General features: G+C 36.1%; 1 protein-coding gene across 1 annotated transcript in view; it reads right to left on the bottom strand.

Moving 5' to 3' along the window:
• HCRTR2 (hypocretin receptor 2) overlaps positions 1 to 16,419 on the bottom strand; it is an 87,504-nt gene that overhangs the window by 2,117 nt on the left and 68,968 nt on the right. Inside the window, exons 4-6 of the mRNA XM_016198057.2 lie at positions 13,897 to 14,012; positions 4,004 to 4,224; positions 1,258 to 1,379 (exon numbers count right to left, since the gene is read on the bottom strand). Coding sequence (XP_016053543.1) covers positions 1,258 to 1,379; positions 4,004 to 4,224; positions 13,897 to 14,012 — 459 coding nt within the window. The remainder of the gene's footprint in view (positions 1 to 1,257; positions 1,380 to 4,003; positions 4,225 to 13,896; positions 14,013 to 16,419) is intronic.

Raw genomic sequence — 16,419 nt, 5'->3', positions numbered from 1 at the left:
AATTAGAGAATAAGACGATGTAAAGATGAAGGTAATTAAAACACAGTTCTAAAAGTCAATCAGGCAAAATGCTTGTAAATAAAACAATAATTAGTTAAATAATTTTTTATCATTGTATAGATTCATAAACAGGTTATATAAGTTACAGGAGTGTGTGTGTGTGTGTGTGTGTGTGTGATTTAGCTTAGGTGTTATTTAGGAAGAATATCATTTTTTGTGGTCTGTGAGAAATCTTGAGAAAACCCTAAGAGATGTTACCCACAAGATTACTGTAAATAGAAAAGTACCTAAACGTGGAAAGGTTCTAATGCAATCTCCATTCGGCTACATATGTTGGTCAAGGCAATAATGTAGCATGGCTGTTTTATTTTCAGATAAACTTATTTTACATTTTTATAAATTAAACTTAAATGTATGGCAAGCAAGATTCTGTGGTATTCAGTTCTCACAATTTTCACTTTCCTCCTATCGATAGAGGCACTTATAATTTCCATAGATTGAGCATCTGAATTAATCTGAAATATAATCATATTACTTATCAATTGTAGAACACATATGTGAGCAGCGGTTTTAGTTTCTTTTTCCTTAAGTGTCTTTCTCCTAGGACTTGGGGCCCATACACTCCCGTTGATCCCAGACGAAGCAGTTAAGGAGGTGACACAGCTGTGAACACTGTGTCACTGAACAGGCCTGGTCAGGCCAACCCAACAAGGAGTCAAGATATCATCTTATCGAGACATGGCCAGACGGCCAAGAACAAAAGGATGATTTCTGCACACTTCCGGGACTGCACATAGCTGCATTCTGTTCCCAGCCTCAGTTTACCCCATTTCCCTATATAACCCTATCCCTCAGGCCATCCCTTAAGACAGGTTTGGATGCTCGTATGCTCCCCGTCTCCTTGGTTGGCTGGACTTCTCTATAAGCGCCTTATAGGATTCAACCCTGCCTCTGTTGAATTAGACACAGCGACAGGCAGCCTGAACCCCACTGGGGTTTCCCGGCAACACTATTTCCACATATCTTCTAAATCTTATGGGGGAATAATCCCTTTGATAATTTTCTCTGATGGCTTAGGCTACGTGTTCCTGCTCATAAGGGAAAAACCTCAAGACAGATCAGATTGGGGAAAAAAATCTCGTTATATAACATCTAAGCTCTCCACCCAGTTCAAGAGTGTTCAAAACTTCTCTGGTCATTGGTCCCTCACCTTGATTAGAACTGTGGTTTATACAGAAGAAACAGTTGGAAACTTACCACTGAGAAAATTATAAATAATTGGGTTTGCAGCACTATTGGCATACACAAGCCAGTGGGAAAATGTAAACCAGGCATATACAGTCTCTCTGTCTTCTGTGTGAGTAAACATCCCAAATACTCTGTGAGAAAAGAAACGATAACAGGAAATCAATTGTGATTCTGGCGAATGCCTTTTTAATAATTAAAATCAAAATGAAAAAACCCTTGATAGAAGCTGCCTTACCCCTGCTGCATTGACCACTGATAGGTTTATGGCACTAGGGTATGTTTAGAATAACTTCAGCATGTGAACAAAAGCTCTACAGCACAATTAGTAAATCAAAAAGTCAAATCAGGTTAGAGAAGAAGGTCTCCCCTGTAAACAGCAAATGCAATACTACTTCATACAGGTAACTACAGGAGTTACATATCTATCTATCTATCTATCTCCCTTTTTAAATTTGTCTCTAAATACAATTGAGCAGTGTTTGTTAATATTCCATTGTGTGTGTCGTTTAAAAAGCAGTTCTAAATTTTAGTCTTATAGAAACTTCTTTCCATTTTTCTTTTGTGCATTGGTCAAAGTATTAAATTTCTTCAGCTCCGATATTTCCAGGCATGCTGAAATTTGTGTCTGGGACTTCTTTATACCCAGAGAAGAACTGGCTTTCAGTAGGCAAAATTCTGGTAATTTCTTAAAATTCACACATTTTAATGTTTATATTTTTAACTCTGAAAAATATTTCGTTATGATATCCTTAATAGTTATTTTTGAGATTTCTTTCATTTTAAAAAATATCACGTGTATCTAATTCTATTCACTAGCCAACAGAGGGTAACTTTCAACTACTGTACCCAATACATGTATAGGCTAAAGATTACATGTGCTCCCTGTCAGAGTTTCGCCTTTGTATAATTTGTGTACATGATAGAAATGCATTTCCGGAATAAAGTGTTGCTCTGTGGAGCGCTGGAGTTTTGTTAAACTACAATATGGAGTGAAACATGACCAAAGGGAATTAATAATGTTATGACTCTCACAATACAGCTTTGAAATCCTGGTCAAATCAGAACGACTTGAAAAGGTCAGTTTTGGCTAGTCAGGCAAAAAATTAAGTTCCTTGGAAAGGAATTTAGAAACTTATTTGAGAAAGAAAATAAGTATAATATGCAAGGACAAACAAAGAGATACACATTTGAAGAAAATGTGTGTGGTAAAGAGAAAAATTATTTTCAAGGTTATTTATTTTATTTTGCGGAAAAGAGCGGGATGCTCGAAAAATTGAAAATATTTTAAATTAAACATGGACTTTCTCCTTAGAAAGCAATTTCCTTTCCTTGGGAAGGAAGGTATTTAAGTCGGAAGAATAAGAGAAATATTATGGACGAGTAGGTACGTACTTGGAATTAACTGAAGGAAAGTACAAGTGCTGAGAGGCAGAGAATCCAAATGAGCATTCCAGAGAGCAGTAAATCTAATTTTCATTGAATTTAGACTGACTAAAATAAAAGTGCAACAAAGAAAAGAAAAAAGAAAAAGAGAAAACCCATCCAGTTTCACAGCACATTTACAAAGCTCTTAAGGGGCAGAAAATGTCATTTGGCAAAAGACCACAATAAATGTGTAAAAGATTGTTGCGGGCGAGAAAAAAACCAGGGGGAAACTGTGAAAAGATATGGAGAGTCAAGTCTGGCATTTTCTTGCGAGCCAGTACATGTCTCAAGGACCCAGGCGGCTGAAATCTTTTACATTTAAGGCTGTGTCTATAGTAAATAATATTACTAAACAAAATATTACTTTTTCGCCCTTGCAAGAGCCATGGAGCATCCACAAAGGGCCAAGAGGATGGGAAATGCGCACAGCTGAGCCTGCCGCCTTTGGCCCAGGTGCCTCCAGCCAAAGCTCTCTCCAGGGTCCCCAGCTGGGAGGAACGTGACATGGCCTCGGAATCGGGACCGGGGAGAGGCCATCCTACTGTAGCTCTAGGTCTCTTATAAACAGAATTAGCATTACCTTGGGGCAGCCTCTGTGCAGCGGTTCTGATGACTCCCCTAAAGCTGGCTGGCAGCGAGGCCCAGGCGCCCCATTGCCCCCGCCTCGGCTGTGCCGCGGTGGCCAATTGTGCGAACTTAATAGTGTGTCTGCAGTGTAACATATAACATAGTTTCCCTGGCTGAAAATGTTCGTACTTGTTTTTTTATTAATATTCACCCTGCACTTGATTCGATGACTTTAGGGAATGGATTTTCTTTCTTTCTGTTTAAACATTCAGAACACAGCCCGTGTCGTGAGCTCATTTTTTGGTGCATGTGCTCGCAAACGTACTTTTAAGCCTAATTAGGATGCTAACAAAATATTCTTATCTCTTTTTTATCCTTTAGATAGAATTCTGTCACGGTCCCCCCCGTCTCTGAAAACCTTGGGAAACCCATTTGCTCTGATCAAAAGAGAACTCCAAGCTGTAAATAAGTTTGTTGTGTTTTTTTTTCATTAGAAATTTGTTCTGCAATCGGCTTGAAGAGGTCAGGGGAACGTCTGCTTTGCGTCTGCCATGGACGGAGAATCTGCGTGGACAAGGGCATTTCCAGCCTCAGCCCTCTGGAAGGATGTTTGCCTTCCCTGTTGGGAACGACAACACGGTCATCAAGCCTGACAAGCTATCTAGACAGAGGGGTTCGGTGTTTCTCTGGCTTAAAAAAAATAAGTTCTCAAGGAGCAAGAAATGACAGGTGACTTCATTTTCAAATAGCAGGTGAACTTTACCTCTTTAGCACGTTGAGGATGCTAATGGGTAGATAGCAGATTGCAAACACCAAAAGCACCACCATGAGCATGCGGGCTGTTTTCCGTCTGGCTCGGATCTGCTTTATTTCGGCAGCCACTGCGCTGATCCTGGACTTGGTCTGCTGTCCTGGCCCTCGAGGCTGTGGAGCCGGCTGCAGCGGCTTCCATTTCCTCTGAACGACAGATGACGTCCCAGGGATCTGAAAGAAGCGGAGACCCTCTGTTGCTATCTGACTTCGGAAAGTCCCACTTTGGAGAAGTAATTGTACGACACAGTACAGAGAGTGCCCCAGACACCGGTGGTCTGAGAGGTTCGAGGGCCTGTTTCCCCAGAACATTTGCTGAATGGAGCTGTTCTTGAGTAATCCATTCAAGTGCCAAATAGGAATTTGAATGGAAAAAAAAAAATGTGGAAACATCACAATTTTGTCAAGGTCTAAAGAGAGCTGCAAACGGAAAATAGATCTCTTTATAAAAAGAGAAGTTGTATATCCAGACAATGGGATATTATTCAATGCTATAAAGAAATCAGCTATGACGCCATAAAAAAGAGGAACCTTAAATGCGTATTGCTAAGTAAAAGAAACCAACCTAAAAATGCTGCGGAGTATATGATTCCAACTGCATGACACCTTGGGAAAGATAAAACTATGAATACACTGAAAAGGTCAGTGATCACCAGGGGCTGAAGCGGGGAGGGATGACTAGGCAAAGTACAGGAGATTTTTAGGGTAGTGAAAATACTCTGTATGATACCGTAGTGATGGATACATAGTGATGGATCTCTTATGCAATGTGTTTGGATACAGTGTCCAGTCCCATAGAATGTACACCACCAAGAGTGAACCATAAGGTAAAATATAGACTTTGGGTGATTATGATGTGTCAGTGTAGGTTTATCGATTGTAACCACTCTGCTGGGGGACACTGATAACGGGGAAGCTGTGCATAAGCAGAAGTGGGGCAAATGGTAATTCTCCGTAACTTCTACTCAGTTTTGTTCTAAACCAAAAGAGCTCTAAACAAAACAAAAAACAAAATAGAAACAAGCAAACTCTTAATTTAAAAAAAGAGAGAAAAATGAAAACTGGGTTAGAACAGTAAAGGGATAACAACCATATTATCTACTTAGGAATCCTGGTTCAGCTCCAATACCTAAGTTTAAAGAGAAGGAAAATCTGGCAGGTAACTGCAAGTCACCTGAATGGATTTTTTTTATGTATCACTACTGCCACCTGCTGCCAGATGGAGGGATATAACAACCTTTTGCTTTTTACTAGGTTTTCTGCTTCTCAAGTTTGGCCAATGCAAACCTTTGAACGAAGGGAATATGTTGCTTACTACATATTGTTATGAAATTGCTTGAAACCAGTTTTATGGTCTGGCACTTTAACATGCACACAAAAGCACTAAGAATCCCCTGTGGTCTTACATTAACATTTCAAATACCTGGAATTTGTAAAGACAGTTATACAACTTGTACTTTTCCCTTTCTTTTCAAAGTTATTTGATAAAAGCAGGGAGTCCCTCCAAGTATAATATTTTCTTAATTATAAGCTCATGCTGATTGATAGGGTTTAGTGAGCAAAACAATAAAATTCAGCATGTGTAATTTTTCAAAAAGGAAAATGTGCCAGCAAGCACACCACAGGGTCAGTCTTAGTTCTATTAAGATCATTCAGCTGTTGTTTTTATGACTGAGCTGCAAACCCGGACAGATCAATGTGTCCCTGTGGCCTCTCAGAATGGATGTTGGTGGATTCTCTTGCTTTATACATCACAAGATCCATGTCTGTTAGATAATCTCTAATTTGAGAACAGAATTTTACTCTGATGCTCACACGGATGAATTAATATGATGCTCCTTTTGACCATAACTATTCTCTCCCAAAAAGGAGCAAGTGAAGTTAATAAAAACCTGCCCTTAAATAGAAAAAAAATTAGAAAATAATTTCTCTTCTGACTCTATACAGACTGACCTTTTCATATAGTGGTGGCCCCCTCCATCTTCTTACCGTTGGTTGGCAGGAGATAGGAGTTGAGAATCTTTCCTACTCTGTGAGTCTCTTTTTAAATAGACATTAAAAAAAAAATTTGAGTAGAAGCTGCAATGGGAAGTTCCAGAAGACCTTTAGCATGAGTAACCCTATCAATGTCTGCTAAATGGCCTTGAACTGTTTCTAAATGATCTCTGAGAGATCATTTGAACTTTAGCAATTGTATTATGGAGTGCTCCCTTGAAGGAGAGGTTCAACAGTCTGCATCTGATGACTTCTGCAACCATCACAAACAGTTCCCATGAAGAGAATCTGTCACAGGGAGTATGGCTCTGGTCCCAGCAGCCAGGGGAAAAAAAAAAAAAAAAAAGATTTGATAACATCCCCTTTTGTTTCTTGGCTAATTTAAAGGCTTATCATTATCTCTGATCTTTTAAAAGAACTTTCAGTTTTATTGAATTTTTTTGTTTTAGTTTTTAATAAATATGTTTATTTAAGCACAGTTGGCATACAGTATTGTATCCGTTTCAGGCGTACGACATAGTGATTCGACATTTATATGCCTTAACATGTGATCACCACAATAAGTCTAGGATCCAACTGTCACCGTACAGTTATCGCAGAATTGCTGACTATATTCCCCTTCGCCTTTTCCACCCATCCCTCCACCCCCTCCCCTCTGGCAAGCATCAGGTCTGGCAAATCTGGTTTGACTTTTTTAATGTTTATTTCCTTTTGATTGAGTTTATTGGGGTGACACTGGTTAATAAAATTATACAGGTTTCAGGTGCACAATTCCACAACACATCATCTATACACTGTATTGTGTGTTCACCTCCCCAAGTCAAGCCTCCTTCCATCACCATTTATCCCCCCTACACTCTCCTCCCCCCACCCCGCACCCCCACAATCACCACACTGTCTCCCTGCCCGTTTGAATTTTTTATTGTTTTCCTATACTTTATTTGCACTCTAATCTTTATCATTTACTTCATACTCTTTGCTTTAGTTTTCAATTTTTTTTCTATTTCTAATTTCTGAAGGTAGAATCTTATATTATTGATTTGAGATTTTTTTTTAAGATAGCAATTTACAGCTGTAAATTTCCTTCCAAGCACTTCTTTTGCTTCATTTCATAAATTTTGGTAATTGTGTTTTCATTTTCATTCATTTCAAAGTATTTTCTAATTTCTCTTATGATTTCTTCTTTTACCTGTTGGTTATTTAAAAGCTCAGTGTTTAATTTTCATATATTTGTGAATTTCCTAATTTTTTTTCTATGGATTTTTTTGGGTATAATTCCATTGTAATAGAATAATGTACTTTTTACTATTTCAATCATTTTATTAATGTACATTTTTATTATTTCAATCACTTTAAGTGTTTTTAAGCTTACTTTATGGCCTGTCATATGATCTGGGCTGGAGAAGGTTCCATATGCTCTTGGGATGAATACAGCAGTTTCCTGTTTTTTGACAATTATTTCATAGATATTTCTAGGTCTATTTGGTTGATAGTTCTTTAAAGTCTTCTATGCCCTTATTGATCTTCTGACTAGTGTTTCTACCTATTACTGAAAAAGGAGTATTGAAATTTTCAACTATTACTGTTGAATTTTAGTTTCTCCCTTTGATTCTATAGTGTTTGCTTCATGTGTTGTGGGTATCAGCTGTTAAATGCAGATAAATTTACAATTTTTATATTTTCCTGAGAGATTGACTTATCATTGTGAAATGTCCCTCTGTATCTATAGCAGTACTTTTTGTTTAAGTCTCTTTTGTCTAATATTAGTTTGGCTACTCCAGCTTTCCTTTTGGGTACAATATTTTGCATATAACCTATTTGTCTTTGAATATGAGCTGTGTCCCCTATGGATAGCATAAAGTTGAATCACTGTGTTTTGTTTGTTTTGTATATCCTGCTAATCTCTGGAGTGTTATATTCACTTATATTTAATGGGATTATTGAGAAGGTATAATTTACATCTGCCATTTTGCTATTTGTTCTCCCAATATATTATGTCTATTTTGTTCCTTCATTCTTCCATTGCTGCTTTATTTTGTTAAATAGATATTTTCTAATAGATCAATTTAATTATCTTACTGTTTCTTTCTGTTTAGATTAATGCCAACATTTTTCATCTAGTTTTCTTATTATTGTGGTTAAATCTACATAACAAAGCTTATAACTTTGCCCTTTATTAAATAACTAAGACAAAAAATATTCTTCAATTAGAGTTGACATACAATATTATTTTAGTTTCAGGTGTACAACATAGTGATTAGAGATTTATATACCTTACCAAGTGATCATTGTGATAAATCTACTACCCATCTGAAACCATACATAGTTATTACAGTATTATTGACTATATTTCCTATGCTATATTTTTACCCTCATTGCTATTTTTATAACTGGCAATTTATATTTTTTAATCTCTTTCATAATTTTCATTCATCCCCCCAACCTTCCTCCCATCTTGAGACCATCAATTTTTTCTCTGTGTCTATGAGTTTGTTTCTGTTTTGTTTGTTTGTTTTGTTCTTAAGATTCTACTTAACATTGGTCTTAGTAATATTTTGTTTGATATGTCTCCTAAGTCAAAGTCAACAATAGCAAAAGCAAACAAGTGGAACTACATCAAACTAAAAAAGAAACCAATAAAACAAACAACCAACTAAATGGGAGAAGATATTTGTAAATGATATATCTGAAAAGGGATTAATGTCCAAAATATGTAAAGAACTCATATAGCTCAATATATATATTTAAAAAAAACCCCAAAAACAATTGATTAAAAAATGGGCGGAGGACATGAACAGACATTTCTCCAAAGGGGACATGCAGACAGCCAACAGGAATGTGAAAAAATGCTCAACATCACTAATCATCAGGGAAATGCAAGTCAAAGCCACGACAAGATATCACCTCACACCTGTCTGAATGGCTACCACTAATAAGTCAATAAACAGCAAGTGTTGGGGAGGCTGTGGGAGAAAGAGAACCCTTGTGCGTTGTTTGTGAGATTCTAAATTGGTGCAGCCACTACGGAAAACAGTATGGAGGTCCCTTAAAAAATTGAAAATAACTACTGTATGACCCAGCAATTCCACTTCTGGTTACTTATCTGAAGAAATCCAAAACACTAATTCCAAAAGATATATGCATCCCTATGTTCACTGAAGCATTATTTACAGTAGCCAAAATATGAGAGCAATCTAGGTGTCCATCGATAGATGAATGGATAAAGAAGATTTGGTATATATACACAACAGAATACGACTCAGCAATAAAAAAGAACGAAATCTTGCCATTTGCAGCAACATGGATGGACCTAGAGGATATTATGCTAAATGAAATAGGGCAGACAGAGGAAGACAAATACCACCGATTAATGCTAATTTAGTTTCAACAATATGTAAAAACTTTCCTCTGTTTTATTCTCTTTCCTCTGAACTATAATTATCAGCTGAATCTTCAGAGTTTTATAATTATTGCTCCATGCTGTTGTCTTTTAAGTCAACTAGGAGGAGAAAATAATTACAAACAAAAATACATTTATAATCTCTTCTCTATTTGCATACATAGTTACCTTTACTGATGTTCTTTATTTCTATGTGTGGACTTGAGTTATCTCCTTTTGATCGTGCCTTTACAATTACAACTTTATGTCTATTTCGTCACACTAGATGGACTTGTCATCACCTAATATTAATTGGGTAATCTTAAAAGAGTGTTGAAGAATAACCCATGGACACAGACAATAGTGTGGTGAAGGCCTGGGGCAGGGGGTGGGTACCGGGTAGAAGGGGTCAATGGGGAAAAAAAGGGGACATCTGTAATTCTTCCAACAATAAAGATAAATTTTTAAAAAAGAAAAAAAGAATAAAGGGAAGTAGAAGAGATTGATAAAAAAAATTAAGAAGGGAAGGTCTTTCAAAATGGAAGTGAACTTGCAATGTTGAAATTTCGTTTCAGACTCAGATATGTATCCTAGTCCATCTCCATTTCCACACACAGTACCAGACACACAGTAGGTGCTTAATAAACGTTTATGGAATAAATTAACACAAGTCCACATGTTGATTAAGATCAAAATGTTAAAATATATGAGAGCTAGAACTGGAAAGAATGTTGACAGGCACACAGGGCCAAGTAAACCAAGATTAAGCAGGTATTTAAAAAGAGGAATTTTAGAAAAGAGTCTGTAGAATTTCAAGACTAAGTGAGTTCTCTGAGTCACACTGTCAGAGAGAGAATTTAAGCCATCGATTACAGCAAAGCATTGGATAATTCTTTTAATGGGGCTTAAAGATCTTGAGAAAGTTAGACAAGGACACACACTTAGCTCACTAATAATCTTACACTTATTAATTCCAAAGTATGTAACAGAGTCGATGCATCTTTGTGATATGAGCAAATAGGAAAGTTCTCCATGGATGGCTCACTTGATTTAGCCTATGGCACTCCATGCCTTGCAACTCTGTTTATACACATTAACAGTTGGAAACTGAGAACGGTTCAAGCAAAATTCTATATAATCACCCGTTTGGGGTTAATTTACTTTATTGTGGATGCTAAAGTGAACTCAGCTGAACTTGCCACTTGCTATTCTGATATGCTTTGTAAATTTTAGTTTCGCAGCCCAGGCATTTTACTGCAAATTTTCTGAATCATGTGGCTTGTACTAACCAGGACAATCCATCCAAAGAATGTGGATTATTTCTAAACTTGTAATACAATTTTGAACTTATTTTAGAGTTTGAGAAATGGAGAACTATAAGCTTAAACAACAAAGAAATAAATTGGTTGGGGTTTGGTAGTTATCCAATAATTCAACAGACATTCTGGAATACTTTCTACATGTGAGGTACCATGTTCATTGCTGGGGTTGCAATTATAAACAAGACAGATTCAGGTACCTGCAAATCATTTTAAAGTTATGTCAATCTGTAAATAAGTGAATAAAACATAAACATCTATTGTATGTAATGCATCCTAACCAGTAAAAATATAGAACTAGGACCAGGCCGGTGTGTCTCGGCAGTTGGGCATTGACCTATGATCCGAGAGATCGAGTCAATAAAAATATATTAAAATATATATATATATATATATAAAACTAGGAAATGCTCTTAACACTGAACATCTAAATCTAAATCTGTCTAAATCTAAAATATTTTTATTCTTACAGGCTCATTAAATGCTTTTTCTAAGAATATTTTCAAGTTCTAATTTTCTTCTGAACATTTTTTTCTGAGTAACCAGGCAATGGATTCCCCTTGATTTCCTGTATCTAAACATTTTTTAGCACTTATTCTTTTACTCAATTTTTTCTCATAAACTATTTATTGAGCAAAAACTAATATGGGCTAAGCATGTATGAATTGGAAAGATAAGATGAAGGTGAGAGTGTACTGTTTTCAACTTAGTAGAGTAGGGGAGATAGACAAAAAAGACATTATAATGTTATTTAAAAGTGCTACAAAAGAGTACTATTTAAGAAAGTAGTCATATACATTCATTCAACCCATGCTTGTTATTTTAAAAATACAAGCAGAATTATTTAAAAAGGTTGCATAACAGCATTTACTATGCAAATATTTTATTTAAATAATATACTATGCAAATTTTATTTAATGAACACTTTCTATGTGCTAAGCACTTGAATTAATTCATCTACTACGTGTAACAACACTCTGATGTAGATGCTATATAACCGCACTTTAAAGATGATCAGAGCGAGACACAGAAATGGAAGGAACTAACAAAATTCATGTATGGATTAAGTTGTAGAGTGAGGACTTAAACTCATACAGTCTGGGCCTTGAGTCTATGTTATGACTTGTCTGCACCCTCTCATTTCGTTATTCACTCCCAGGCTTCTAAGATCCCCACTGCCCTTTGACTCGCAGGGTCTTTCTGTGAGTAAAGGACACTTCCCTTCTTCACGGTCGAGCTTAACCACATGGCTTGTTTTGACAAATGAAAACTGGGGAGACATCACATATGCTAGTTCGAATTTTAAGAGACATCACATGTTTCTTCCAGCATCCTTGCCTTTTCCCTCAGCCCCAGAATGGCATGTTCCAGGAAGCGCTGTCCTTCAGACTGAGCTGGGGAGTGAGAGGACCAGCGAGCTAGTCCCAGCCCACCCGCCCCAGCGGCGTGGAACAGGAGTGAGACGAGCTGCTGTTGCAAGCCACATGCTTTGGAGGGGGTTGTTTTGTTTTGTTTTATAAGAGTGGAATAACCTAGCAAAAACTGACCAGTGTACCCCAGGCAGGCGGGTCAGTTGGTTCGAGCATCACCCCTACACCAGAAAGGTTGCAGATTCTGTTTCCAGTCAGGGCACACACCTAGGTTGCGGGTTCGATCCTGGTCGGGGGGAGTACGGGAGACAACTGATTGATGTTTCTCTCTCACATCAATGTTTTTCTCTCTCTGTCTCACTTCCTCTCTCTCTAAAATCAATAAAAACATATCCTTGGGTGAGGATTTAAAAAAAAAAAAAAGATTCCTTGTGGCTTCATGGTCAGGTAGAGAGTGATGAGGAAACTATCATTAGGATCTGGAAAATCACCACCTGTGTTTTACGGTAGTACACATTTGTTATTTTAGTTAAAAAAGAAAATTGGGAAACAGAATGCTAATAAGTTTTGCTACTGGTTGCATTTATGAGATCATGAAAGAAAGGACTTCTCTGCAAAAATAGAGGAAAAGAAAAAGTTTGGAATTATGAGACATACAGTGTTGAAAAATGCAACTGTTGCTCATATCCAACCACTAAAAGATGATCTTGAAAATTGCTTTGTATGGCAGGGGTTGAAGAAGAATCACATGAATTGCCCTCAGACAAAAACCAAATAAAAGGTGTGTGAAATTATTTTAATGAATTAAAGTGGCCCAACAAATTCTTTCAGTTGGGTAAAATGTGTCAGAGCAGAGAGACTAAGGGAATGGCTTTTCCCAAGCCAGGTAAGCTCAAAGTCCTGGCAATAAATTTAGAGACAGAGATATACATTTGAAAGTAATGTCATTTTAATATACAATTTATGAATATAAGAGGCTGAGCTGTATCCTTTGTCTCTACCTTTATACACCACTACATGTGTTGGTTGGTGATATCCCACCAATCAAGGTTCAGCTTAAATGCTTCCTGATTTGAAACAGATTCCCCTCCGCTAAGCCTTCCTCTGATTCCCCATACTTATATTTATTAAGGCAACTTTCACTCTGCATCTGACTGTTTCCTTTCTGTAGACAATGAATTCATCAATGAATAGACTTTTAGCTTTTCATCAGATACACATACAAAAAATACAATAAATGTTTGATGAATGAGCAACTGAGTGATTTAACGCATTAACTGGAAAAAGCAACATTATCTAACAAATTTTAGTACTCCCAAATCAACACTATAAACAGTTTCTAAAACACTAAATTCTGCTTGATTCTTCTACTGTTCTAAAAAAAAAAAGTCTTTGAAGTTGGAGATTTAACCCATATAATAAAAATGTATCACATAAATCCCATCAAAAATGTAATGTTCTTTACTTACAGTCTCAGGAAACTTTAATGGAATTTTTATTGGTTATTTTTCATAAAAAGTAAAATTTATAATATCAGTCCTAGACAAAAATCAAGTCAATTAATCATAGAGGTTTAAAATTTAAAGTCATTAAGGCAGTTCATAAAATACATTCCCTAAATATCACTCTAAATAATGCCTGGACATATTGCCATGGCTAGAGCCTTGTTTTAGAAAAATACACAATCCTTTGCTAAGCATACTATGTTGGCTCAATCTACTCTTAAATTTTGTTTTTAAGCACATCCTGAAGAAAAAACAAGGAAATTATTTGAAATATATACCTGTCGGCACCAGAGTTTACGAAATATTTGCAGGTAGGCCAACACCATGAGACACAGTGGTGCCATGTATGTCACCAGAAAGAAACAGATGTGATACATCTTGGGGTAGATTTCACCTGGAATGAAAGTCAAAATAATAAAATCTTATAATTCATAAATATTTTTAAAGGTAACTTTGTCAATGTTCTGCTCTCAAAGTACAGATTTCCCTTCTATATTATTTCACTGGCACATATATGCACAAAAGGGAAAAATAATTTACAATATTGACTATTTCATTTACTCACTTTGTATATGTACTAAATGTGAAGTTGTAATTCCATTTAATGACTTAGAGAGGAATAACAATTAGCTATTTCTTAATTTGTGCTGCCAAAGTCTATCCAGTCAATTGTTCATTTATTGAAAGCCTTTTTTTGTTTTGATTACATGTGGCTAATTAATAAAAACTAAATTGGATTTTCCTATACTTGCATTTACAAGAAGGGACAGGACTCAATCCAAACCCAATTACTAATGCTTTTGCTAAAATAGTAAGATAATGGAAACTCAGTTGATTCCTCCTCCTTAGAATATAACTTTCTTGAGAAATCAGAAGCTATTCCCAGCTGGACCTTCCAATGTGGAAAAATTCAGAAAAATGAATTCAGCAAACATTCAAAATAATTCTTTTTGCTGACTTACAAGAACATATACAAAATTAATCATTAAGTACACTGTGTGTGTGTATATGTATGTATCCATTTACTTTCAATAAGATATTTTTTATGGTTTTTTAAAGCTAATTTTTAAACCGACATGGGTATTGTCCTTTTCACATTCATCTCACTTATTACTAATTAGTATTTGTAGGATTATTGCTATTTCTTACTTATACTTAATTCTATGAACACAAGTGAGAGTTATCACGGATTAGGTATTTATTAAATGATTCATCAATTAATGAATGGCATTAACATTAATTTTTTTTGGCTTTGCTAAAATATATCCATCACTGACTTTTTAGATGATTTAAAGGGTATTTTTCTTACACTAGTATTTGAATATATTACAGTGATCCAGCCACTTTTACTTAAATGTAAAACAAAAACCAGAAAATATCCTACATGGATTTCATGGATATGAAATGCAAAAGTTAGACATAATTCTAACCGAAAGCTAATAAAGCAAAGGTTTTTTTATTCACTTCTAAAAATTACACAAGTTACTTTGACTTTGATATTGGCGATGGGGTTGGTTCCATACTATCACTGAATGATAATCCTAAATATCATTCTGCATTTTATTACTTTCATTACTTCAGAAAGGGCATATAGAAGCCTGGAGACTCAGTTATGCCATCAAATGGGGTGAGGGCAATTTACAGTCAGGGTCAACTAATAATAATTGTGATGGTCATCATACTAACGATAACATTTATTGAACAATCATTCATTTAGTTCTTACTGAATATATATTTTAGACATATCTTTGAGTTGAATAATCTCCACTTGATTTCAGAACCTTATCTTGTAGGGTTGGTTGAGTTTAATATTCGTCTTCTTCTTTCTTCTACAACTCTGTCTTTTTTCTCTGATAGATATTTTTCCCCAGCGTAATCTTCAGAGGAGACAGCAGGGTGCGTGTGCAGTTAGGGGGTCTAAGAGCCCAACGTGGCATTTCGAGCTTCTCTGTGGCCCAAGTGGCTCACACCTAGCTCATCAGTTTCGAGCTCGCTTTCAACTTTATCCGGTAAAACAGGCCAGTTACCAAAAAAAAGTGAGAGAATCCCAGCAGCCTGACTGGAAAATAACAAACAACCTTTGCCTTTGAAGTGCGACGGCCCCAGCAGCACTTGGTGAGCAGTTTCAAACAAGCCAGAGAGTGACTTCAGCACTTGCCAGACACCTACGTGGCTTTGAACTTTTGTTTGTTTTAAAGAAGGTGTCACATGAGCTCCCCACATAAAAATACGGCTTTGAAGCTTACATACCTGCGAAGCCTTGATGTCTGCATCAGGCTAAATTGAGTGAGTGGAGGGAGGTAGATTTTGATAGGCTTTTTTTTTTTAAACTGCAGCTATGGATACCATCACTGTGATAACAGTTTGAAGTTTTAAACAGATGGCAGAGAAAGCTCATTCAGAGGTCAGTATATTTATATAAATACTTGGAAAGGCATGTAATAGGCTGGTAAAGGCATATTATGATAACACCCACACAGAAAAGTTGATTAGCAAAATTATACATTCAGGCTAGGATAGCTGGTTTTAATAAAGAAATTGTTATAGATAATTGGGGTTACATGATAATCTTAAATTCCTCATTTCATGCTTAGAGTCTAAGCTGATTGGAAATCCAGAAACACCATGGAAACTGTCTGTGTTGAAATTGTCTTTGGCCTCTCTCTGCACTTGATGAGCAATGTCTTAAATATATTTTAAAATATTTATCTATAATCTAGAATGTAGCTACATGAAATTTGTTCCACTTAAGGGTAATCTAAATTATAAAACAGCATTTTGAAGATTGACAACCATTAAAA

The sequence above is a fragment of the Miniopterus natalensis genome, chromosome 5, assembly GCF_054644295.1.
Source record: "Miniopterus natalensis isolate mMinNat1 chromosome 5, mMinNat1.hap1, whole genome shotgun sequence".
Taxonomy (NCBI): Eukaryota; Metazoa; Chordata; class Mammalia; order Chiroptera; family Miniopteridae; genus Miniopterus; species Miniopterus natalensis.
The sequence above is the reverse complement of the archived record's forward strand: the minus strand, read 5'-3'. Positions and strand labels throughout refer to the sequence as shown.